Source organism: Nerophis lumbriciformis, linkage group LG15, assembly GCF_033978685.3.
Source record: "Nerophis lumbriciformis linkage group LG15, RoL_Nlum_v2.1, whole genome shotgun sequence".
NCBI lineage: Eukaryota > Metazoa > Chordata > Actinopteri > Syngnathiformes > Syngnathidae > Nerophis > Nerophis lumbriciformis.
Window position 1 is genome coordinate 45732266 of NC_084562.2, and position 26234 is coordinate 45758499.

A 26234-nucleotide genomic window follows, 5' to 3' on the forward strand; every position below is an offset into this window, starting at 1 on the left:
TATTCACCATCAATTAGTTGCTTATTAACATTCAAATTTGTAACATATTGGCTCTTAACAAGTCATTATTAAGTACTTATTAATGCCTCTTTCGGCACGGCCTTATTATAACCCAAACCCTCTAACCCTGACCCTAACCAAATAACTCTAAATTAAGTCTTTATTACTTACAATGATAAATGATAAATGGGTTGTACTTGTATAGCGCTTTTCTACCTTCAAGGTACTCAAAGCGCTTTGACACTACTTCCACATTTACCCATTCACACACACATTCACACACTGATGGAGGGAGCTGCCATGCAAGGCGCTAACCAGCACCCATCAGGAGCAAGGGTGAAGTGTCTTGCTCAGGACACAACGGACATGACGAGGTTGGTACTAGGTGGGGATTGAACCAGGGACCCTCGAGTCACGCACGGCCATTCTTCCACTGCGCCACGCCGTCCCTAAATAAAACAATATGTTCCCCTAGTATCCAAATAACTCTAAATTAAGTCTTTGTTACTTATAATATGTTCCCCATACTAAAGTGTTACCAAAAACATATAATTTTGTCTTGAATTTGAAAAACAAAACATTTTATTTTTCACTAAAGAAGGGTTCGGTGAATGCGCATATGAAACTGGTGGGGTTCGGTACCTCCAACAAGGTTAAGAACCACTGCCGGAGAGGTACTCGGTTGTAATACACTTTCCAACCACTTATGGCAGTAATGACAATATCAAACAAACAGAGAGTCATAGAACAGTTTTTTAAGCTAAAAAAATATGACTAAAGTGGTGAAGCTGTATTTTCATTTGCACTTACATTTTATTGACAATTTAGTTAAGAAAACATAACCATTATTGATTTAGTTCATTTATTTGAGCACAAAAATTATATTATTTAAATGTATTTATCATCAGTTATTTATGAAACCCTTTCTTATGCAGTATATTTGGTTAGGGCTTATTATTCTAATCAGCCTGACATAAGCCTAAGGTTTGTGTGTTAAATAAATAATAATCATTGTGATTAAAACATGCTTTCATATCATTTAACACAGTGTTAAACTGTAAGTAGGTTAGATATAATTATTTAATACGATTAGGATTACTAATTCAGTGTTAATATTTGAGTGTATCCTGACCCCCACTGTTGTGGAAAAGTTGGGCCCTGAGGACAAAAAGGTTAAGAACCCTGCTGTAGACCACAAGGAAGTGTTTTCAATGTAAAAAACAAACAAAAAAAAGGATAATATGACCCATTTAAAATAATGTAATGTTATGTTTTATCAACAAATTAAAGGCAAAATCAATCAAGGGTATTGAAAATGTTAAAGTAAAAATTATCTTTTCTGGATCGACAGAGAAATGTGCAGTATCGTCCACCGCAAAGCAAATTTCACCCAGCGCCGCGGATGACTCTGAACTTTAAATAACTATGCCGATTTAAGCGATTAGACCCAGACTGGGGCACACAATTTTGAAACAAAAACTATTGGAAGTTATTTTACGTTTGTGAATGTGTATACGTAATTTGGGAGTGACACGTGTTGTGTCTGCTGAAAATAACCAATTAAGTGTAGTTCGGGACTAGGTTTCTTGGCGGAGGGGTACTAATTCCACAGCCTGCCATCGCCGAGTAGTTCGCTGTTGAGCTTCAGTCAGGCGGACTTGAGTTCACCGCGACTACAACATTTCACTCTGGCATGCGACTCTTTCACCATAATAACATACAAATATCCACTCAATAACAACTACAACTGTCGGCTTTTTTTTTTTAAATCCAGCGGGTGACACGTGTGGACACTGGAAGGACTCAACGGTACGCTTTAAAAAAAAAAAAAAGATGTCAATTTTGCCTTTCACTCCCCCCATAGTCAAGAGACTTCTGGGCTGGAAGAAGGGAGAGCAGAACGGCCAAGAGGAGAAGTGGTGCGAGAAAGCCGTGAAAAGTCTTGTGAAGAAGCTGAAGAAGACGGGGCAACTGGACGAGCTGGAGAAAGCCATCACCACCCAGAACATCAACACCAAATGCATCACTATTCCAAGGTAAGTTCATGGTTAGCACTGACCAGCTAGCTAATACGGACAGGTTCATTACGAATGTGTTTAACTTTCTTATATAACTCATGCTATATAAATAATAATAATCAGGCTATGTTAATAATTGCTAATGTAAGTCAGTGCTATCAAAAACATACTTGATGCAAACATATGTCGGGCTTCCTACAGCCATGCAATCCTGTGCTGCAGAGTACAGTTGAACCGAGGACGTGTTATATATGCAGCCTGTGCATTGACACATGCGATGCATAAATGGAGCCCAAGTTAGTTATATAACTTGTCCTTAATCTGCTCCGCTTTCTGGCGCTACAGTATGCGCCAGTGCTGTAACTCAGCCCAGGACTGATCTCGTCTCTTCCCAGAGCTAAGGGCATATAAGGGGGCGTTCACACTGAGAAAATACAAATAAATAATAATAATTATAGTAAGATCAAATATATATTGTTGGTTGTTGGTCAGTTTAGTGCAAAGTAGTGTTGTCCCGATACCAATATTTTAGTACCGGTACCAAAATGTATTTCGATACTTTTCGGTACTTTTCTAAATAAGGGGGACCACAAAAAATGGCATTATTGGCTTTATTTTAACAATAAATCTTAAGGTACATTAAACATACACTACAGGCCAAAGGGTTGGACACACCTTCCCCTCATTCAATGCCTTTTCTTTATTTTCATGATTGTCACTGAAGGCATCAAAACTATGAATATACACTTGTGGAGTTATGTACTTAACAAAAAAAAAGGTGAAATAACTGACTGAAAACATGTTTTATATTCTAGTTTCTTCAACATAGCCACCCTTTGCTCTGGTTACTGCTTTGCACAATACGAAGGTCCTGGGTTTGATCCTGCGCTCTGGATCTTTCTTTGTGGAGTTTGCATGTTCTCCCCGTGACTGCGTGGGTTCCCTCCGGGTACTCCAGCTTCCTCCCACCTCCAAAGACATGCACCTGGGGATAGGTTGATTGGCAACACTATATTGGCCCTAGTGTGTGAATGTGAGTGTGAATGTTGTCTATCTGTCTGTTGGCCCTGTGATGAGGTGGCGACTTGTCCAAGGTGTACCCTGCCTTACACCCGAATGCAGCTGAGATAGGCTCCAGCACCCCCGCGACCCTGAATGGGACAAGCGGTAGGAAATGGATGGATGGACACTCTTGGCATTCTCTCGATGAGCTTCAAGCACACCTGTGAAGTGAAAACCCTTTCAGGTGACTACCTCTTGAAGCTCATCAAGAGAATGCCAAGAGTGTGCGAAAAAGTAATCAGAGCAAAGGGTGGCTATTTTGAAGAAACTGGAATATAAAACATGTTTTTAGTTATTTCACCTTTTTTTGTTAAGTGCATAACTCCACATGTGTTCATTCATAGTTTTGATGCCTTCAGTGACAATCTACAATGTAAATAGTCATGAAAATAAGGAAAACGCATTGAATGAGAAAGTGTGTCCAAACCTTTGACCTGTACTGTATGTTTCTTATTGCAATCGAAGAACAAATTTGTCCTTAAATAAAATAGTGAACATACTCGACAACTTGTCTTTTAGTAGTAAGTAAACAAACAAAGACTCCTAATAAGTCTGCTGACATATGCAGTAACATATTGTCATTTCTCATTCTATTTTGTCAAAATTATGAGGGACTAGCTGTAAAAATGTATTATTAATCCTCTTGTTCATTTACTGTTAATATCTGGTTACTTTCTCTTTTAACATGTTCTATCTACCGTATTTTCCGCACCATAAGGCGCCCTGGGTTAAAAGCCGCGCCTTAATGAACGGCATATTTCAAAACTTTGTCCACCTATAAGCCGCCCGGTGTTGTAAGCCGCATCTAACTGCGCTAAAGGAATGTCAAAAAAACAGTGAGATAGATCAGTCAAACTTTAATAATATATTAAAAACCAGCGTTCTAACAACTCTGTTCACTCCCAAAATGTACGCAAATGTGCAATCACAAACATACGTATATCAACATGGACAGAGCTGCGTGAAAAAAGCCACCCGGCCTCTTCGCGTAAACTTAAACTTACCTTAACCACTCGCTCATCTTTTCTTCATCCATCCCTTCGAGTTAGCTTTTATGATGACGCCGGCTGGAAAGGTCTCTTTTGGCAAGGTCTTCCTTTTGAATATCACCATGGGTGGAAGTTTCTGGCCATTAGCATGGCAAGCTAGAACCACAGTGAAGGATGACTTCTCATTCCCTGTGGTGCGAATATTCACCGTACGTGCTCCCGTTCCACAGTGCGGTTCACAGGAATATCAGTTGCTGTGAAATAGTAATCCGTGTGCGGATGGAGAGATTGCGTCTTTTCATGAACCGGATCCCTGTCGTTTAGTAGGAGCCATTCTGTGGTCTTTACAGATGTAAACACACAAAGGAAATGAAACGTACGGTAATATCCGCGCGCTTTTTCTTCTTCTACGCGGGCGGGTGGTTGCTTACAGTAGAAGAAGAAGCGCTTCCTGTTCTATGGGGGCGGGTGCTTACCTTGGCGGTTGCTTGCGTAGAAGAAGAAGCGCTTCCTGTTCTACCGGGAAAAAAGATGGCGGCTGTTTACCGAAGTTGCGAGACCGAAACTTTATGAAAATGAATCTTAATATTTATCCATATATAAAGCGCACCGGGTTAAAAGCCGCACTGTCAGCTTTTGAGTAAATTTGTGGTTTTTAGGTGCAGCTAATAGTGCGGAAAATACGGTACACTGATGTTAAAATGTAATAATCACTTATTCTTCTGTTGTTTGGATACTTTACATTAGTTTTTGATGATACCACAAATTTAAGTATCGATCCGATACCAAGTAGTTACAGGATCATACATTGGTCATATTCAAAGTCCTCACTTGTCCAGGGACGTATTCCCTGAGTTTATAAACATAATATACATTTTAAAAAAAGGAAAAAAGATTTTGTGACGATAAAAAATATAGATGTAATCATAGTAGTATTGACTAGATACACTATTGTACTTGGTGTCATTACAGTGGATGTCAGGTGTTGATCCACCCATGGCATTTGTTATTCAGGGTGCTGGCTTGCTGTTAGCGGTTAGCTATTGTATCCTCCTACAGTGTGTAGTGAAACATGTTTAGATATTCCTCGTCCTGCTAGCTAGCTAGCCATGTCTTAAAGCACCTCTTTCTGAGGGCGTTTCAGTGTTATAGCTTCACATTTATCTTTAGTTTTTAGGCCAAAATGCGTCCGTTCTCCCTTTTCTGTCTACACACTGTGTCTGCCTGTAAGTACTCCGTGATTGTTTGCTGTCGAACATGCTCCTCTGCTCGCAAAACCAGCAATGTCATGACGTGACGACGCGCCGTCATGCCCGGGAACCGGTACTTTTCAAACAGAGTATAGTACCGTTTTTGATTCATTAGTGCCGCGATACTATACCAGTACGGTATACCGTACAACCCTAGTGCAGAGCAAATAATGTTCAGTTAAGCCAGTGGTTCTTAATTATTTTCTGTCACGCCGCCCTAAGGGACAGAATTTTTTGACCCTCCTCTGAAGTTAATGTTTATTTTTCTATCTGTACGTGTCAATATTTGGTATGTACTAATACTAACTATATCATGCCCCCGTCCCTTGACACCTGACGGCACCTGGGCCAGTAGAGTGGAAAAACAAGTTGCCTTTATATTGAAGCTATTATCATATATATCTGATGTATGGCACTGAAATACTTCCAAAGTTTGAAAGTAAATAGATATGATCAAAATAGTATCAATCTTACGGAGATTCCCGAGCCATTTTGAAAGATATTGAGCTAGCCAGACAGGTTATCGTGTGATGTAGAGGTAGGAACCACAGATCCCTTCCTGACCAACAACAATGCAAATAATGCAGACTTTGTGAGAGCCAGCAAGAATTGTTTTGGGAAACATTATGATCCATAACCTTATACTGTTGATCTTGAAAATAAGGAGGATGAGCTACAAGTTTTAGAAGCTGTGTGCTAAAGAGATCCAGCTTTGGAAAATACAAACATAACAAAACCATAGTTTACTGTATGATGTCTGCTCTCACTGTGATGACAACTGATAGGATGTCTATATCTTCCTGTTTTTATAAAGAATTACCGTTACATTACAGTATAAGTCGCACCGGAGTATAAGTCGCACCTGACAAAAATGCATAATAAAAAAGGAAAAAAACATATATAAGTCTCACTGGAAAAAAACTGCGACTTATAGTCCGAAGAATACGGTAATCATGATGCTCACAAAGGGTTAACAAGGTAAAGAGTCCATGCAGTCACTGTCTTCAGTTGTGTGTGTTTGTCTCCATCTCCGGGTATACATTGAATGTGACTGATGAACAACTTCTAGATTCATGGCTAAATGATCCTAATATCCAGATGAGAGGCATGATTTATAATTTAGAATAACTTTGATGAGCCGTGAGGCGATGATGCGGGAGCAGCAGTACATCGCGGTCTGCTTACAGTAAAGCAATAGAGGGCTACTTAGCTCTGTGTTATCAATCATTTGCGTTAGTTCTTATAATAACAACATCGTTAATATCTGGTTAATAGTCAGGTCATGATATGTATATTGAGTATTGTTGGCGGGTTTTGGATAGTTATTTAAAGGGTTTTTTGGCCGGACTAGAGAGCCCCCATTGACAAACTATTTACCCTATGTATTTATTTATTTACTACTTGGATTGAATAAAAAAAGAAAACATATGTGTTAATGTCTTATATAGGGATTGTGAATGATAGACAGCACATCTCTTTCTCATTTTTTCGTATTTCTGGCATGATTGATCTTGCCAATTTTATCAAACGATTCCTTTGGGCGGGTATGACATCTTAACGTAGCATACAGTACATAGAGACATCAGACAGCAACATCAGCGCAACTTGTAATAGTTGCAAGGCTGCAATTTCATCAAGAGGAGGACATTCGAGCAATATGCTGTAACATTTAAACACATAGCATGCAATTTCTATAAACGAATGTCGCATATTTGAACCGCCCAGGAGACCGATCTCATCCCAGCAGCAGTCATGTGTCATAAATACAGCAGGTACTAACAAACACCGCTTATAATGTTAGCGCTATTACATGTTACATTGAAATTAATGCCTTCTCATTTAGATGAGAATGACTAGAGACATATTCTGACTTCCAATGTCACCGAGCACTGCAGTGACTAAGTTTGTGTTCCAAAGCTTGCACCTATTTGCCACAAAGACGAGTGGTGCCCAAAGTGGGGAGCGAAACCAGATCTAGCCCCACAAGATGTTTTGTTTGGCCCTCTAAAAGGTGGCTTCCCAAATGTAAAACAGATTGATACTGACCTCTTTCAATCTTACACAATTATTGATGGCATGTCCGCAAGGCTAACTAGTCTATGCATGCTATCTGCGCTAATTAAAGGAACATTATTATTTACAGTTAGGATCTTTGTGTTTCACGCCTAAAATTGTTGTTTGGCCCGTGGCCCACTTGCACATTTTCACTTTGGCCCTGGGAGGCAAAAGTTTGGGCACACTTGACAAAGACCCTCTGGATTTTGCGGTAGGTGACTGTTCAATTGTAGTAGAAAAGTTGCAAGTTTTCCTCCAACCACATTTTCATTACATTATACAGGTGAAACTAAAAAAATAATATCATGTAAAAGTTCATTCATATCAGCAATTCAACTTAAAATGTGAAACTAACATGTGATATTAACTCTATAATTTTTATGATCATGGCTTACAGTTTAAAAAAAACAACACATTTTCTAAGATTTTTAATTCAAAGTTTTCATAAGCTGTTAGCCATAATCATTCAAATTATATCAAAAGCAGGCCTAAACTATCTTCAGTTCAAAAACAACATTCACAAGATCGTATGATTTTTTTTCTATGGAAGATTTTTTTACCAGCTGAGATGTAGTGAAGAGGATATAGATTCCCGGAGGTGTGCTGCAAGGAGACAGCATCTTTGGCAAATTCACAAAACTGTAATGAGCAACAGGGTACCATTGGGATTTTTGCTATGCATTGCCTGGTTAAGGTAGCATTCGGTGACATCATATCCTCTGTTTTGGTCCGTTGGTTGCCTGACTCAGGACTAGAGTTCGCTGGGAGGTGGACCAAGATACATCTCTTTCCAGGTCCACCTGTTTGGTGCAGTCTCTTTGGTCCTTAGCTTTGTTTACAGACTAGAGTTTGGTCAAGTGTTTTTGTTCATTTCATTGTGGCAGACTGCTAATTGTTCGCCCTCGACCATAAACACACTATGATGGGATTTCCTGTGAATGTAGCTTTTTGTTACAACTCCGTACAGTAGATGGCATCATAACTCTGCTTCTTAGAGGGCCTCATGTAACAACAATTGCGTGGCTTTCCTACTATAAATAGACAAACGTACAAATCCAGAAAACGGCGTACGCAAGTAAACATTTGAATGTATTAAAGTGTTCGCAGGCACAAATCCAAGCACATTTCTTTGTTACATCGCAATCAACTTGAAATAGGAGACCATGCCGCGTATGAATATGCAAACCTTATTTAAAGTAGCCATGTGCTTGAGCTGGGCACGGTCTGACCAATCACAAGTCAGTAGGAGGCGCTTGTTTCTTGTGTTTCCAGTGAATGGCAGATCGATTGCTCATATGTCACTGATGGGCACATCAATCAGTCTGAGGAGTAAAAGTTGGCACTTTTTAATGTGAACTGTTACCCAGCATCACCTCTGTGTGTTGCTAAAGTATCCACAACCTGGAGATATGTCCGTACGGCAGCTCTTGATACAGCCCTACTTTGCTGTGAAAAAGGGCGTACAGCAGGTTTTTGTGCATAAGCAAGCTTGGTACATGAGGCCCATGGTCTGCCAAGTCTGCATGGGAGATCATGTTTCCAACTTAGCGACTTTGTTGCTGTATTTAGCGAGTATTCAGACCCCTTTAAACTAATTAAAAAAAAAAAAAAGCGAATAACAAAGGCTCTTATTGGGCAAATTTGGACACTATCTAAGTAACAGAAAAACGCTTTTGTGGTATATTTTTCTTTTCATGTTTTTTGCCCTATTTTTTCCGTTCATAAAAAATAGTTGGTCAGAATCATCTTTATTGGCCAAGTATGTAACAAGGAATTTGACTTGGTACTGTGCTTTCTTTGTTCAGTGCAAGAACCAAGGAAAAACGCAGCAACAAGCAAAGCGCACACTTGCAGAACAAACAGACTCTAGTCCATTGTTTACCCGGACCCAAAAAGTGTGATGGCACCCTGACACAGCAAGCAGCTCTAATCGTCTGCATTTTAATCACTGTGGAGGTGCTGAGTACAGGTGCGAGACAGCAGCACTGACTGTCTGTCAAAAGACTGCTCACAACCCATAAGTGCAATTATTATACCCAATAATTAAATCATTAATATAATATTACAGGTTTAGTGAGTACATGCTGTTGTGTTTGTAGCGTGGGGCTGCAGCCCTGTAATCAGGATAAGATGATAATATAGTAAAATACTTTACACACACTTACACTTACACACTCAATCATCTAAATGATGTCTGCAACATTGTCAATTTATGAATATACAACTGTTTGTTTATGTAAAACTGTTTATTTTGTTGACCACTGACCGAAAAAAAATAAATAAATAAAAATAAAACTAAATGTGTATCATTTCTGACACCTGGGGCAGTTGCACAACTGTGTACTTAGTGTAGTTAAGAATTCAGTTATTTGCACAGCGTTCAATAATAATGATTTAAATAAATGGGGGCATTTTGTTTATGGTTTTGGTATAATGCAGGTTTATACCGCATTGCTTTTATTTTGAAGCTTACTCTGCATTGACCATGAAAATGTCAGTGCAGAGTAAGCTGTGTAAATCTACAGTAGTTATGTTGCTGTTGTCGTTTTAGGCACTTTAGCGACAATGAGAAAGTTGACAAAGACGAGTCTCAAATTTTTTGTCGAAAAAGCTGTCGACCCTGTATGTCGATGACAACTTAAGCACGCACATTTTGGTTGTATGAGGACTGGGAAGTGATGAATTAGTCAACATAAATTAAGCCCGATTTACCACTGTAACCAGATATCTGTATGTCAAACATAGACATTTTTATCTGCATTTTCGACATTACTGGTTGATCTCGGAACGTAACTGTTTGAAGATGGGTGTCCTGATACAATCTTTTCACTTGCAATATGATACTGACATTGCAGCCTTGAGTATTGGCCAATATAGATATAAATCCGATTCGATATATGGACAAATAATACATACTTGTCTTGTGTTACTTATTTTGTAGTCAGGATCTCTGCAGGTTTTAACAAGTCACATTTTAGGCTTTTTAAGACACTTAAGACACACTATATAAATACAATTTAAGGCCAATTTTACATCCATACTGGCAAAAAAAGTACAAAAACATCAAAGAAAATATTTTTTCTTCATCTCGGTAAAGGAAAGAAAATGCAAAACCTAATGTGGGGGCCACTTTCACACATTTTGTGCATTACAAGTGCTAAAACCGATACAATGTAGGTCAAGAATACTGTATTATAAGCTTTGTAGGCCCAGGCGATATATCGGTTAGTGCGTGTGCCTCACAATACAAAGGTCCTGGGTTCGATTCTGGGCTCGGATCTTTCTGTGTGGAGTTTGCATGTTCTCCCTGTGACAGCGTGGGTTCCCTCCGGGTACTCCAGTTTCCTCCCACCTCCAAAAACATGCACCTGGGGATAGGTTGATTGGCAACACTAAATTGGCCCTAGTGTGTGAATGTGAGTGTGAATGTTGTCTGTCTATCTGTGTTGGCCCTGCGATGAAGTGGCGACTTGTCCAAAGTGTACACCGCCTTCCGCCCGAATGCAGCTGAGATAGGCTCCAGCACCGCCCGCGATCCCGAACGGGACAAGCGGTAGAAAATGGATGGATGGATGGATGGATATTCAAGTTTTTTGTTGTAGATGATTAAAATGTTTTTTTTTTAAATCATGCAAAACCAAATTTTCTTACCTATTGGTACCTGTTTTTGTGTATTTGGGATCTGCATAGGTACCGAAAATTCTAAATCAAGCAATAGACACATGGCGGAGATATTTAAAAAGCAATCTTGCCTTCCTTCATACGTCCTCTAAACGAGTCGTTTGAATTTGCCCAATTTGTGACGGTTTTCCTATTGGTAACGTCAACGGATATCTCCATATATGGTAAAGTTTTACCTAAAGAGCTTTGCGAGAGTCCGCTATTGTAGCCCGACGTAGTCAATAAGCTCCTTCTTTTTCTCTATCCCCTTGTTGCGGGGCAAACTGAGTCATACTTGCTGTATTGTTTTGTGTTCATCGTAGTTAGTGTAGTAGTGTAGTTGGTGTTCTTTCTAGTGGGATTCGAGATTGCAATAACATAATTTCACTATTAGCTGCCCACAAAGTATGGGCCTGTGAGCCAGCTATGCCAAATCGTAAATGAGTTTGAGACCCATGCTTTAATCTATATGGTTCAAGGACAACTTCCCATTTCTGTTGGTATAACTTTTTTTCGGCGATGAAGATAAAAGTTATTCTGGAACGCTCAATAGGTAGTGGCTTGCATTTCTATCTACTCTGTTTATCATACTCAAATTCCTCTTACACATGTATCTAATTATTTTTTAACACAATGATGCTAGCATTGTAGCAAAATAAAGTGATTCATGTACACATGGATGACTCAGCAGCAAGGATCAATATCTTGATCTAGGTTATTCAACAGTTGGGGACTGAATCAGCAAACTTCAACTCACCAGTCTTTTATCAGGGCGAATACTTGCCACAGTATTGTTTAAAAGCAAGAGCCCTGAACTCCACAAAGCGTGAAATAGTTTTAAGTAACACATAAAATTGATCATTTAGATTCAATCACATAGCGAAAACTGAAGAGCACACAGGGCACTCCCAGATTCTTGATTGTCACAAGTGTGCATATCACAGCTCGTACTGGCTCGGCCCAGCAGCATTAACATTTAAGCCTACCCGGAAATTTGTACAATGTTTGCCATGATCCAGGTTTCATATTTCCCACCGCTAATGCAGAGGGGAAGACTGGAGAGCGCATTAAGATGACCCAGGATCAGAATTGGCTGTCAGTGTGGCCTAACAGTGTCCCATTGAGAGCTGTTGCTTCTATTAATTCTCCTGTGTCCCGGCATGCTGAGAGCAGCTGCCTGCGTGTTCAGGCCTGTCCATGTTGAGGTCAGCTACTCTCTGACACTTGAACTTCATGACAAGGCTTAGCTACTGCAGCAGTAGGCATGAGAGGCAGTGGCTACACCTGCTCGTGGAGTAAATACAGCTGTCACATTGGCAGGGTATTTTCTTGTATTGACAATTACATTTCTAGTTTTGAACATAATTCATTTTGGAAAGTTAGTCGACCTATGATTTGGTCCAATTTAAAATCTCGGTGTGCCGCCACAAATACATTTTGACCGCTACCGATTCATTGCTGGAGGGATTAGTGTAAAAAACCTTGTAGCTACGAAAGGGCGATATGGCTTAATATCTATATTGCGATATATACTGCTGCCTCCTGGGATAATAATATGTTATTTAGTATATTAATGATAATGGAAGCATTTCAAAACAGGTTATTCTGCATTGAAAAAACTATGATAACAAGTGATAGATGAAAGCGCATTTGTAGTTCTAAACATATTTGTTTTGCTGTTTAGGTTTTTACTCGCTTTTTGCAAAAGTGTCATGGCCAATTCTGCAAATTTGACAATTGCGTCTTTATGTCATCCCCACACAAGCCACCACCGCCACTAAAAAAATACAGTTCTGTGGAAAACAATACTTTACTTTTACAGTGCAATCATTTTCCTACAATAAAATAAATTAATCATCATAAAACTATATTATACTGTACTTTATTTAAGCCGTGTTTTGTAAATAATAAACAAGAAGAAACAATATAAGTTTAAAAGAAACATAACCCCCCGTAAAGTAAAACTAAAAAACGATACACAGTCTACTAGAGCTGCAACGATTAGTCAACGTTGTCGACAATAAAATTGGTCGCTGACAATTATATTTGTCAACAATAGTCGTGACGTCATCACTCGTGTTTTTCTGGGCAGAATTGGGTCACTCGCAAAAAAGTCGGCAGTGACAATATGTACAGTTTGTGGATATTTCCTCTTATTCTTGTTAAAAACATGAATACCTTGTTCATTTTGCAAAGCGGACCTTATTTTAATGGCAGTACATCTGTGATACGCGAGCATTTAAAGCAGAGGCATGATGTCAGACATTTGGAGAGAGGATGCGGTGTCAACCTCGGTAAGAGTCTTAGCTTCTACCTTGCTCGCTAGCAAACAAGAGTGAGACGAAGTTGTGTGAAAAATAACTAACTATCATTTTAGCCAAAGTCAGCCAGCTAAACTTTGTCTACATCAATTCAAGTACGTTTTAGGCACCATCAATTTGCAACGCCGAAAAATAAGGCACTTTTAACAAATGCGAACCGCGCGCGCACACACACTCACAAACACACAGAGAGAGACTGACAGGCACCAATGCTGAGAGGCATCATAAGATTAAACATACAATCTATTAAATATCCAACATTTTAATAATTAATCAAAGATAGAATTCCAATAGTTAATCAATAGTCAATATACCAGTGTACAGCTTTTTAAACATCACAAAATGCTTTTCTTTTTAATGAAGTTAGATTTTGTGTTTTGTTGTTTGTTTTCATTGCTGCTATTGTAACTGTTTTTTTTTTAAATACATAAACAAGGTTTTAGATCACACTTTTCTTGTCGGCACGCATGAAATAATTAAGAAATGATGCCCCCCAATAACGGCAGAGAGAAGTACCTTAGAAAGACGGTGTATATTTTGAAAATGTTAGTTAGACATCAACATGTACAAGGTTTTGACCAACATAAACAAATATTTTCAGCATGCAATGTAGCGGTAGGCAAGGTTGATTCAATCAAATGTGTTGTGTCCTTAAGTGGAAAGCATTCAAGTCTTTGCCGCTATTAAACACTCTGGTACAAAAGCAAGTGACCACATTGATCAGTCCCTTGCAAACAACAACATTCATTCACTTGAGTTCGATGTATAAGGGATGTAACTCTGTGTTAATATGATTAGAACAGTCTTGCAGTTATTTGTTGTGGGTCACCAGGATGGCTCACATCCCAAGTTGGAATTCAGTCACTTTACTCTCCAAAGGTTTTGAGACAGTTGCTTGACAACTTTAAATTTTTGCTTTGGGATTAAGGTCAGGAGACTGGCTAGTCTACTCCAGGATCATAATGTATTTCCTCTTAAAGGGGAACATTATCACAATTTCAGAATGGTTAAAACCATTAAAAATCAGTTCCCAGTGGCTTACTATATTTTTCGAAGTTTTTTTCAAAATTTTACCCATCACGCAATATCCCTAAAAAAAGCTTCAAAGTGCCTGATTTTAACCATCGTTATAAACACCCGACCATTTTCCTGTGACGTCACATAGTGAAGCCAACACAAACAAACATGGCGGAAAGAACAGCAAGCTATAGCGACATTAGCTCAGATTCAGACTCGGATTTCAGCGGCTTAAGCGATTCAACAGATTGCGAATGTATTGAAACGGATGGTTGTAGTGTGGAGGCAGGTAGCGAAAACGAAATTGAAGAAGAAACTGAAGCTATTGAGCCATATCGGTTTGAACCGTATGCAAGCGAAACCGACGAAAACGACGCGACAGCGGGAGAAAGCGAGGACGAATTCGGCGATCGCCTTCTAACCAACGATTGGTATGTGTTTGTTTGGCATTAAAGGAAACTAACAACTATGAACTAGGTTTACAGCATATGAAATACATTTGGCAACAACATGCACTTTGAGAGTGCAGACAGCCCAATTTTCATCAATTAATATATTCTGTAGACATACCTTCATGTCAGCAGGCCAGGGAAGCTAGGGTCGATATTCTTCTCTTGATCATCTTCGGGACGGTGTGAGCCAAGACATCCAGGGGGTTTAGCTCGCTCGTCTGCGGGAACAAACTGCCGCCATTGCTTGCCGTGCTAATGAGGTCCTTTGTCCCTGAATTGCTCACACACTCCGGCAGATTCAATGGGGGTCTGGCGGCAGATTTCTTTGACTTTATCGTTGGAAATGCATCTGCTTTGAGTGTCGCAGGATATCCACACATTCTTGTCATCTCTGTCGTAGCATAGCTTTCGTCGGTAAAGTGTGCGGAACAAATGTCCAATTTCTTGCCACTTTTGCATCTTTGGGCCACAGGTGCAACTTGAATCCGTCCCTGTTCGTGTTGTTACACCCTCCGACAACACACCGACGAGGCATGATGTCTCCAAGGTACGGAAAACAGTCGAAAAAACGGAAAATAACAGAGCTGATTTGACTCTGTGTTATAGAAAATGGCGGATTGCTTCCTGATGTGACGTCACGTTGTGACGTCATCGCTCCGAGAGCGAATATTAAAAAGGCGTTTAATTCGCCAAAATTCACCCATTTAGAGTTCGGAAATCGGTTAAAAAAATATATGGTCTTTTTTCTGCAACATCAAGGTATATATTGACGCTTACATATGTTCCCCTTTAAGGGGTCTTCACATATGCCTTCTTGAGCACAGGCACCTTGTCGGCACCAGAGGATTTCAACCCATCACAGCAAAGTATGGGACCAATATTTTTCATGGTCACTGTGGTCATAGTCAATGTTTCCTCTGAGTGTGTGCAATCATGTTCTCTGCCAATCTATGCAGCGCATAACATAAAATCCATCATAAACCTTAAAAAAACATACCCTAAACAATAAAAAAAACACATCCGCAACGCAACGTATTGAGTGACAGGTGACAGTGCCTGTGTTTTTAAAAGGTGTAAATCGTTATTGTTTTACAGTTCTCTTTTATGTATTTTAAAATGTATTTCTCAACGTATTACTTTTTTGAAACTGCTCTGTGACATGTGCTGTTGACCTCTTGGCCAGGTAACCCTTGTGAAAGAGATCTTGATCTCAATGGGTTTCTTATCTGGTTAAATAAAGGTTCAACAACAAGCGGTAACAACAGATAAAACAATGACAAACATGCATGGCGGCCGGATTCCAGCGGCCAGGCTATCCAGCGCTGCTGAACACTCCAGCAAATGATATGATGCGGTTCACATGTTTACATACGCAGCCAATCAGTGTCATTAATAGCACGTTTAAGCCTTTGTGCTGTTTACGTACCTACCGGCTTAACATGCCGACCTGTTTTGCAGACTGGCAAGCTAACAGTGCAGTGGACGTAAAGAGAGGTTAATAAAGCAGTGCCAGGATGAGGGAGGACTTTGCTGTTGGTGGCAGCCTTTAATTTCACTATAATATGTTGCTAAATTTTCACTTTAAAATAAACACACTACCCTTTAATTCCCGTTCTTAAATTGGAAGTAACACCATTTTACCGTCTGTTGGGTTTGGCCTATCACCTCGACAGGGCTGCAGCTCTGCTCTCCCCTTAGGTTACTGTGGTTTGACAAGGAGTGGTCATTTTCTGAAGCTCAATAAACACTAAGTGCCTGATTATAAGACCTTTGTCCACATTCAGCACTGAGTCAGTCAACTAGTATGAGGATGTTATTGTAAGGACTTACCCTCTGTCCCATTTCTCTCCCTGTTTCCACTTAATTTTCAGTTCACATGAACCAACAAGAGCTCTTCATAAACTGTTTACTAAAAATGAGTCACGACATGAGGTACAAACAAAACGTTTATTGCAAAAATTGCAACGCTCAGTTGCTCCTTTTAACAAACTTTGCGAAACATTTGTGTTCATCTTTGTGATCAAAATATTTGTAACACTCATAGTTTTTCATGTTATTTTAAATGTTATTTTCCTGTCTGGCACAAATTAGATTACTTTTGTGTTTTTAAGTTTAAAAGCTCCATCAATACTTTTAGGATGTTAAGTTTGTATTACAAGGCAGGAGGAATAGTTGGACATTTGAAGTTTTGTTGAATAGTGTTGTTGATGACTTATATTTTCAGTACCTACAAAAGATAGTGGTCTTGCACAGATGTATCTACAATAGGCTGTAAAGATGCGTACAAATGGTTGTATTTTACTGAATAGTCATAGTACAAGGACTTCTTGTTGAGTTGTTTAACAAATTCTAATGTAAAATCATAACTTAATTACCGTATTTTTCGGACTATAAGTCGCAGTTTTTTTCATAGTTTGGCCGGGGGTGCGACTTATACTCAGGAGCGACTTATGTGTGAAATTATTAACACATTACCGTAAAATATCAAATAATATTATTTATCTCATTCACGTAAGAGACTAGACGTATAAGATTTCATGGGATTTAGCGATTAGGAGTGACAGATTGTTTGGTAAACGTATAGCATGTTCTATATGTTATAGTTATTTGAATGACTCTTACCATAATATGTTATGTTAACATACCAGGCACGTTCTCAGTTGGTTATTTATGCCTCATATAACGTACACTTATACAACCTGTTGTTCACTATTCTTTATTTATTTTAAATTGCATTTCAAATGTCTATTCTTGGTGTTGGGTTTTATCAAATAAATTTCCCCCAAAAATCGATTTATACTCCAGTGCGACTTATATATGTTTTTTTCCCTTCAGCCCTTTGAGACACTTGTGATTTAGGGCTATATAAATAAACATTGATTGATTGATTGATTGATTCTTTATTATGCATTTTCGGCAAGTGCGATTTATACTCCGGTGCGACTTAGACTCCGAAAAATACGGTATGTACTTTAACAGAATTTTTAAGCCGGGTTGGCCACTTATCGTACTTTGAGAGGGACATAAACATTGCATCATCTGGAAAACACAAGTTGCCAATTGAATGGAAGAAAACCTGTCTGTTGACTCAATCCTTTCACTGAGCCATGAAGGGTAGATTCTTGTGTTGTACCTGCCTCAACTCATCTGACTTTGGGCCAACTACATAATACCTATATTTTGTATCTCTCCGCAATGGATCATCTTGCTCTATTATGAATATCTAATTAAATACATAATTGACATAATTGTGTTGCACAACATGAATAATACCTGTTGGACAACAACTCTACTTTCCACATTAAAGGGGTGTGAAAATTGAGCTTTGAGTGTTAAACTTCACACCCTGAAAAATTGTCAACATTCCACTACTTTTTGAAATTGGCCTAATTTACAAGTATTTTGCGACAAAAGGATGATTATATTATACATTTAGCACACTTCATTGTGGTTTAGACAGTGGCGGGCCGTGCGTTTCCTACCTAAGCCTTCAGTGATGTCCGACTTCAATGATTACCTCTCAAAATACCATCATTTATGTCCCCACATGACCATTGCTCGAGAAATACCATACAGAAACAAAATTACGCACCAGTGGGCATTGAATCACCACCAACAGTGTACATAACGGGGTTATTTTCTGGCGCACTTAAAAATCAATAAACCCGCATCAGCTGTTAAAACATATCTTATGTGGTACTGTCAACATTAAAATTGCAAAACACATATTAAACGTGAAAAAAATTAAGAAATAAAATATCTGAACTCACAATCTGTAGCACCTATTCGAACTTGGCTGACATCGTCTCACAATATGTAGTTTCTCTTTAAATATCCATCTTGAGAATGGCCTTGCAAAATATGTGTTGTCTTGTCTAATCATAAAAGATGCAGACGAGGCGTGTTGGCTGAGTTCTTAAAGTTTACTCCACAAGGTGCTCATCAAAAACGTCCCGCTGCCGGCATGGCTAAACACGGCTATGGCACATGCTTTTCACAACTGTGGCATGCTGGGTAATGGAGTTCTAATGTTACCCGGCTCATAACATCACTATAAATATCTGCCTTAGGCCATCTAGAAGGCCTTATTGACAACAACTTGAGATCTGATTGGTTATCGCAACTGTCTGGCGGCGTGGCGCAGTTGGGAGAGTGGCCGTGCCAGCAACCTGAGGGTTCCTGGTTCAATCACCACCTTCTACCAACCTCGTCACGTCCGTTGTGTCCTTGAGAATGTGGAAATAGTGTCAAAGCGCTTTGAGTACCTTGAAGGTAGAAAAGGGCTATACACGTATAACCCATTTACCATTTACCATTCTGTCAACTGTATGTCCCCGTTCACTTACAGTGCATAGACGCCAGCATTAAGGATTCTGAAGGCTTCGGGCAGATTTGGTACAGCATGGCAACATGGGCTAGCTGAATTCTGATTGGATAAAAACTCTATAACATAAAAACAACAGCGCTGGAAGGAGCATAATATGACATGAAGAGAATACGAATACTTTTAGATATTTAGGGAAAGTAAATAAAACAAATAATTTTACCTTTAATTAAGATCATGATTTCTGGTTATGTTAGGCCAGCAGAGAAGGCCTTGCTGGCCCTGACGGCACACCACTGGGTTTAAATAATATAATATAATAGCTTTAATGTCATTGCGCTTAAAAAAAATACAACAAGGGGGCCTGTGGGTGGGGCTTAGAGTGTCTGAACGTGCATGCAGGTTTTGAGTAGAGGAGAAAATAATAACAGTACATTCTACTCTACAATGTTTGTTTTCAGACCCAAAAGGAAAAAACAGATAACGAATTGTTTTACAATTTACGATTTTGTGCACAATTAGAAAATAGACAGAACGCCTTTTTCCGTTTTTTTATTTTTAAATATACTTGTTTACTCTTTACTTATGTCGCTCGATGTATGCGAAAAACAGCGAGAGCTGCAGCAAGCCGGAATTCAGACATGTTTTGCACTGCTGCTCCAATTGCATTTTCTCTCCTTAATAGCCGCAACTGTTCTCTTAATATTTCCATATTGCATATTTTGTAGATCGCTGTCCGCGGGTATATCTTGGATATATCCTGTCTGTCTGTCCACATCGCAGACATGCTGCTTCCGCTTGAGACAATTGCAAGCGCCTTGCCTACGCCATCTCAACATACTGTTTTGGCAGTGCTGTTTTGGTGATCAAAGTCTTTTTTGGCGGCCAAATGGTACATCAATAGTAAATAACACGCAAATAATAAACTACATGTATTCATCCCTTACAGTGTATTACTTGAATTTGTTTTTACATTAAAACAATATTTTTTTTAAGGTGTGGCTTTTTAATTTTGCCACATGATCAACTACATAAAGGGGAAACCCTGCCGAAAGTAGTTTTACATAGTTTGCAGGTAAAAAATAAAATGTAGAAGAAGACAGGAGAACCAATGAAGTCTAAATAACGTTGAAGTTATGTGATGTCTTTGTTTCAACCTAGCCAAACATAAATAATTTTGAGGTTAAAACAATAAATCACCACAGCATGTGTAAATTCCTGATTTTAAACTAACTACATATCACATTGGCTTATGTGTGTTCAATAATCTTTATACGCAGCATCCTGTGCAGCGTTGTGGTTGAAGGTCTTCCGCTCTCATTCTTTTCAATCCTTTGCGTAGCTGCTCGTCAAGTCGCATACCTCAGTCATCTGTGACAGTATTGTGTGAAGTCGGTGAACGTATGTTGTATGAGTGACACTAAAGTCACTTAAGTCAATAAGGTGCGGTTGCATGCTCAGACTCTAATGAATTGCAGCAAGCAATGCTCTTTGATCATACTAGGACCCATCGGAAGGCGTGGGCTGCTGTTTGTTTTGTGGTTACCACTGGGGGCGGCGGGTTAAGGACATAGCTCAGCCTCGACTTTGCTATTGCTGTGTATCCGACTATCTGCGGGGCGGGGTAAGGGTGGGGGGGAACGATTACTAGACAACAGACCTACCTTTGTGTTTCACTGGGTGCTGATCTACCACTGGGCATGTGTGGGAAATCAATCAACTAGACATGACGTAGCATGGTTTAAAAAGTCAGGAGGAAACTTCTTTACAGCCACAGGTACAAGTGAGTCCTGGGTTTAGGACCACTTAGGGGAGTGCTATCGCTTTGCCAATGATGATGATATAGATGATAAGGAGCATCCATCACGCTCTGCAGATGAATCATGTACAATGAAATGGAGGATGTTACTTTTCTGTGTTGTCTGAAATATCCTTGAATCTTATTTTGAGATGATGTATGTCTTTTCCCAAATAATTGCTTTCAGACAGAGATGAAAAATTCTGTCATATTTTTTCTTATTTTATATTTTACAGTATTCATTATTAATTCACTTGCTAATTTAATTAGATTTCTTAACACTCATTTTTTTACATAATACACTGACTGCATGTTAAATGCTGCAAACCATTTGATCCATTTTAATGTTTTAATGTCAACAATTATTTAGGCTTGTTAATATTTATTTACAGGTGATTAACCTATAATTATAATAATAATAAAATTAACATTCCACCAGACAATTGAGGGACAGCGGAGCTCATACTCCAACAGGCTCCTTCAGCTTCGTTCCCACACTGTGTGATTCAAGAACTCCTTCATTCCGCACTCCATTCAGCTGTATAATGACTCGCCATACGGCAATAGATGATATTTGTCTATTACTTGACTGCTTCTTTGACAGCTACCTCTCTTTGTTTATTATGTATTTTTTCTGCCTGATCTACTCTTTATTTTATGCTGCCCTTTTTTGCTGCAGCTGTTGCATATACTGTAATATTGTACATGGTAATTGGGATTTTTTATATATTGTACATATTATATAATAATATAATATAATATATCAGTATATATTATATACTGTATATATAATATGCTAATATTACATATATGTTATATTTATATTGCTACTATGGTACATTTTTAGTCTACTCTATACCTTTTTGTTTTAGCCCTCTTTTTGTGCCCTTGTGTGCATTATCCTTACCATTCTTATCTTTTCCATCCTTTGTAACTTAGCTACAGTGTGGAACAATTTCCCTTGTGGATCATTAAAGTTTGTCTAAGTCTAATTTACTATTTAATTGTTACCGTAATACTGTATTTTCAACCTGTTATACATCAGGCTGCATGCAACTATAACTGTTTTGATAGCTGACTGGTCATTTAGGATTGCAGAAACCAGTAGTTCATAGTCCTCAGTTAACAGATTGAACACGTTTTATGGCGTTTTCAACTAATACTGTTACTAACCATTCCAACAGTTATAAAGATATATTTCATTGAACATTGCTGGCAGGCAAAAAGCAAGTGGAAGTTTGCCTGGGCTAAAGATACATTTTGCTGGACGACATATTGTCCCAAGAATAATTGCAGATAAACAATGTTATTGTCAGGGTTATTTTAAGAATATCAGCATTATTTTGAGACAAAATTAAGCTCTAATGTATAAAATAATAATAATACACGTATTCATTTCAAACGCAGTAAACTTTAATTTTTCATTAGTATTTTTACCATTGTAATTAGAATGTCAAGAACTTTTAATTATCCTAAGTAAACAAACAATATAAATAGAATTGACGCACAAGATCTGTTTGCAAAATTAGCACTTTAATAAATATTCAACATATTGAAGTACGGTTTTTCTCTAGTGGTTTGTTTTCTTGTTGCCATCACTTTCCAACGATTGGGCATACTTGCTTGTTTGTCCCTGTTGATGGGCGGCTGGACATTTGGCTGTGCAATCATCTTTTATGCCTCCTAATTTGTGTTACTTTCCGGTGCTTCTCACTAGTGAGTAGCGACGAGCAAGGCTCTCTGTCTGTGCATCGTGTGTGTGTGCGTGCGTAAGCTCGCATTCCGCCTCTGCCTGCCAAGACAAAGATTGTGGATGATAAGACTGGACTGACAAGAGGATTCACTCTGTTAATTTCTTTCTTTCTATTGAATAAACACGCTCAGTTTACTGAGAGCGATGCACAGAGTAACCCGCTTGCACCCTGTTTGAAAGTCTGACACGAAGAAAACAAACACGCATGGACATGGCAATTTATTGATGCATTCTTATTTATCGTTCGATTATTTGATTTATTGATTATTGGCCAAGGGCCCAAGTGAAGGTAGTATTAGCAGGGAGTAAAAAAGTAAAAAGCATACATACAGGTACACCAGTGTTATAAAAGTGTCATACTACAAATGTGCATTAATTTTAAAACATTTTAAATTAGTTCCTTTTGTATTTAACACCTCCATTGTCAATGCTTTGTCTTCTTGTTTTCCTCATAATTTGTTCACATGGTCCTCTATTAGAAAAGTGTGGGTTGCCACTCATCTGCTTCAAACGCCAGCTCCTAGTACTGGCATAAGAGGCCAATTGATTTTTTTGTGTGATTCCTGCACCTAAAATAATGTAATCACACATTATTATTAGTTATTTAGTCAAGCCCACTTGACTCGGTATGTAGGTTTTGAGAAAATGAGAACGTCAATCAAGTAACTTAATAGCTTATACAGATGGTGGTTGATATGCCTTTGTGAATTGTGAATTGAAACGGCCTGCAAAACCCAGCGGACATAGCTTTGGACATAATTTATTGATGTCTTCCATCTGGAATATTTCAGTCATTATTATTTTTTTCTTTCCGAGAGACACAGAGTCAAGTCATCAACTAACACTAAAAGCAAGAGAATCAGGGTTCAAGACTTTCTTTTGAATGTGGCCTAATTTATGTAACTTTTTTTTGTGGAGGAATAAAAATATGCCATTAAAGTATTATGGCAGTATTTGCTGTCTTCCAGATGGATATAAATATTATGTGTAAAAAAAAAAAAAACATAATTGAATCATTGTTAAGTTTTTGTATCTGTCTGTCACTAATTGTATTAGTTTACTTGAAACATCAAAAGCAAAGGCTACTGAATGTCTTGTTTTTACCCGCAGAGCCCCCTGGGTTCCACATATACCCCAAGGAATACCACACGCCCGATGAGTATGCACACAATAGTTTAGATAAATTTGGATATAAACAGAGTCGGTTATAAAAAAAACATAGGTTGATAGGAATAGATTGGAAAAAGAATAGAATAAATTGGAAAAATAGAATTGATTTTGAAATGTGAATTCAAGATGCTGTTGGTATCATTTTCATTGGATTTCAGGGAAAAAAAGCTTATGAAGTTTGCAAATTTTGGCTTTTGAGTACATTTCTTCAGTAGTGCTATTGAACCATAAGAACTTATTCCACACACACCTCCCACTCTCTCTGGAAAAGCTATTAGATGTTTCTTTTCCTTTTGAAGGGGCTGTTGAGGGAAGGGAACCTATGACTGGGTGGGAGAGAAAAGCAAAAGCCATCTTAACTGTCTCCCACAGGTGATATCATTTGGTTGGCGTGCTGGACCAACAAAGTGGGGCCAAATGTGACATATGAAACTCCAAGCCAGCCTGAAGAGAGTGTAGTGAATATAGACAATTCCTTATGACAAATAATTATTATCTACTGCTAAAAAGATTTAAATCTCACAATTATTATTTTTTTCAAACAATCAATTAAACAATCTTGTCTTGAATGAACGGTAAAAAAGTCTAAACTTTATTTTAGGAAAACACTGTAGCTTTTTGTATTAAACATGCCAGTTAATAGGCTATTGTATGTCTAACTGTGCTTTCCGGTGAAGTGGAAATATTTACAGTTGTTAATAACACGCTAACTTAAGGTATTGTAACACTTCCGATTCGATTCCGATATTTTAATAGTGGCACTGGTATTGAGCCGTTACAATATTAGCACGAGTCAAACTTATATGTATTATTTTGTAGTGTAAAATGTTGGAAAAGTCTTAATCAAGTGAAATAAGTCAAACATAGCACAATGTTGGGTATGAAAAACACAAACCTATTAATTATTACCTGTATGTAAAGGACTTATGCTGTCAAAGTTGAGTGGTAATAGTATTTTGTTTGGGTCATTTAGTTGTCACAATAATTAATTAAGTTCAGCTTATGACGCAGTAAATATCGGACACACTTGTTACTGGATACAGTGTAACACACTTCTGTCTTGTTTATAATGACAAATATTTTGTTTTAGACTGTAAAATTGTTCAATTAAGGACATTTATTAGGTTTTATTATATGTACATCTAGCCTGTGTGCTATTGTGTATTTAGCTGTTGTGTAGCTCCTAGCTCCTATTAGCTTATAACCCACCATGTTAATCTGTTGTAAATTACTTCACTAAAATACAAGAAAATAACAACTTTGTGTGCTTCTTAAAGGAAATGTATCTGTTAACTGACTGTCCAGCTTTGTCCATGTAAATGTGCTGCAGTACTGCTTGTATGGCAGCGCTTTTATCAAAGATGTTAGATGCCAATCGATCCAATACTTTTTTTTTTTGGCTGGTATTAGACTGATATCTAATATCATTATTGACTCGGGACACCCTTACACTGGACTATATTTAAACAATGCAATATATAACATATTTTGTGTTTTTAAAACAATAATATTGTGCTTAGAATTGGCTGTAGTTCCAAATTGCAAACTAAATGATTTTGAAATCCATATATAAGCTGTTTTTCAACAACCACATTGAGGTCAACATTCTATTTTTTGGGACGGAGGATTTAAAGTACTAGGAGAGTGAAAAAACAAGGTCACTTTATTTGCTTAATTGTGTTTCATTGTATCCATCAAACCATATCCAATTGTATTTAGAATCTGCAAAGTATGTGAAAACACAGTTTAAACATTATAAGATGCCACAAATTCGGCTATTTCCGGAGATTGAAGTCACGGTAGTAACACTTCTACACTCTGTGACTTTGTTATCAGATCAGTCATACTGGAAATTCGCAAACATTTGAAATAGATTTGCTGTTTATCATTCACAATCCTTATGTAAGACATGAACACATCTGTTTTTCTTTTTTATGCATTCTAAGTCATAAATAGACAAATAAATAAAAAGTCAGCTAACATTGGAGTCTATAGGGCTCTCCATTTTGAATGCTGAATGAAGCTGAAGATAGCAGTAATGCAACATATGTGGATGCAAATTGCCATAAAACTCTAAAGAATAATAAGAAGAAGAAGCTTACACAGCACTGGCCGGCAGCATATTGAGCCGGTGTGCTGCTTCTGCTACCACTGCATCGCGTTCGGCTCGTCAAAGTTATTCTAGATTATAAATTATGACTGTCATCTGGATAATAGGAGGATTTAGCCATGAATCTAGAGGCTGTTCATCTGTGACATTCAGTTGATACCCAGAGGTGGAGACAAACACACACAGCCGAAGACAGTGTGACTGTCAGCAGCAACTTTTTTAACCCTTAGTCTGAATTAAAATTAATTCTTCATC

General features: G+C 38.3%; 1 protein-coding gene across 1 annotated transcript in view; it reads left to right on the forward strand.

Moving 5' to 3' along the window:
• The first annotated feature begins 1648 nt into the window (after positions 1 to 1648).
• Positions 1649 to 26234, forward strand: part of LOC133616149 (mothers against decapentaplegic homolog 3) — a 53583-nt gene continuing 28997 nt past the window's right edge. Inside the window, exon 1 of the mRNA XM_061975275.1 lies at positions 1649 to 2036. Coding sequence (XP_061831259.1) covers positions 1834 to 2036 — 203 coding nt within the window. The 5' untranslated portion in view covers positions 1649 to 1833. The remainder of the gene's footprint in view (positions 2037 to 26234) is intronic.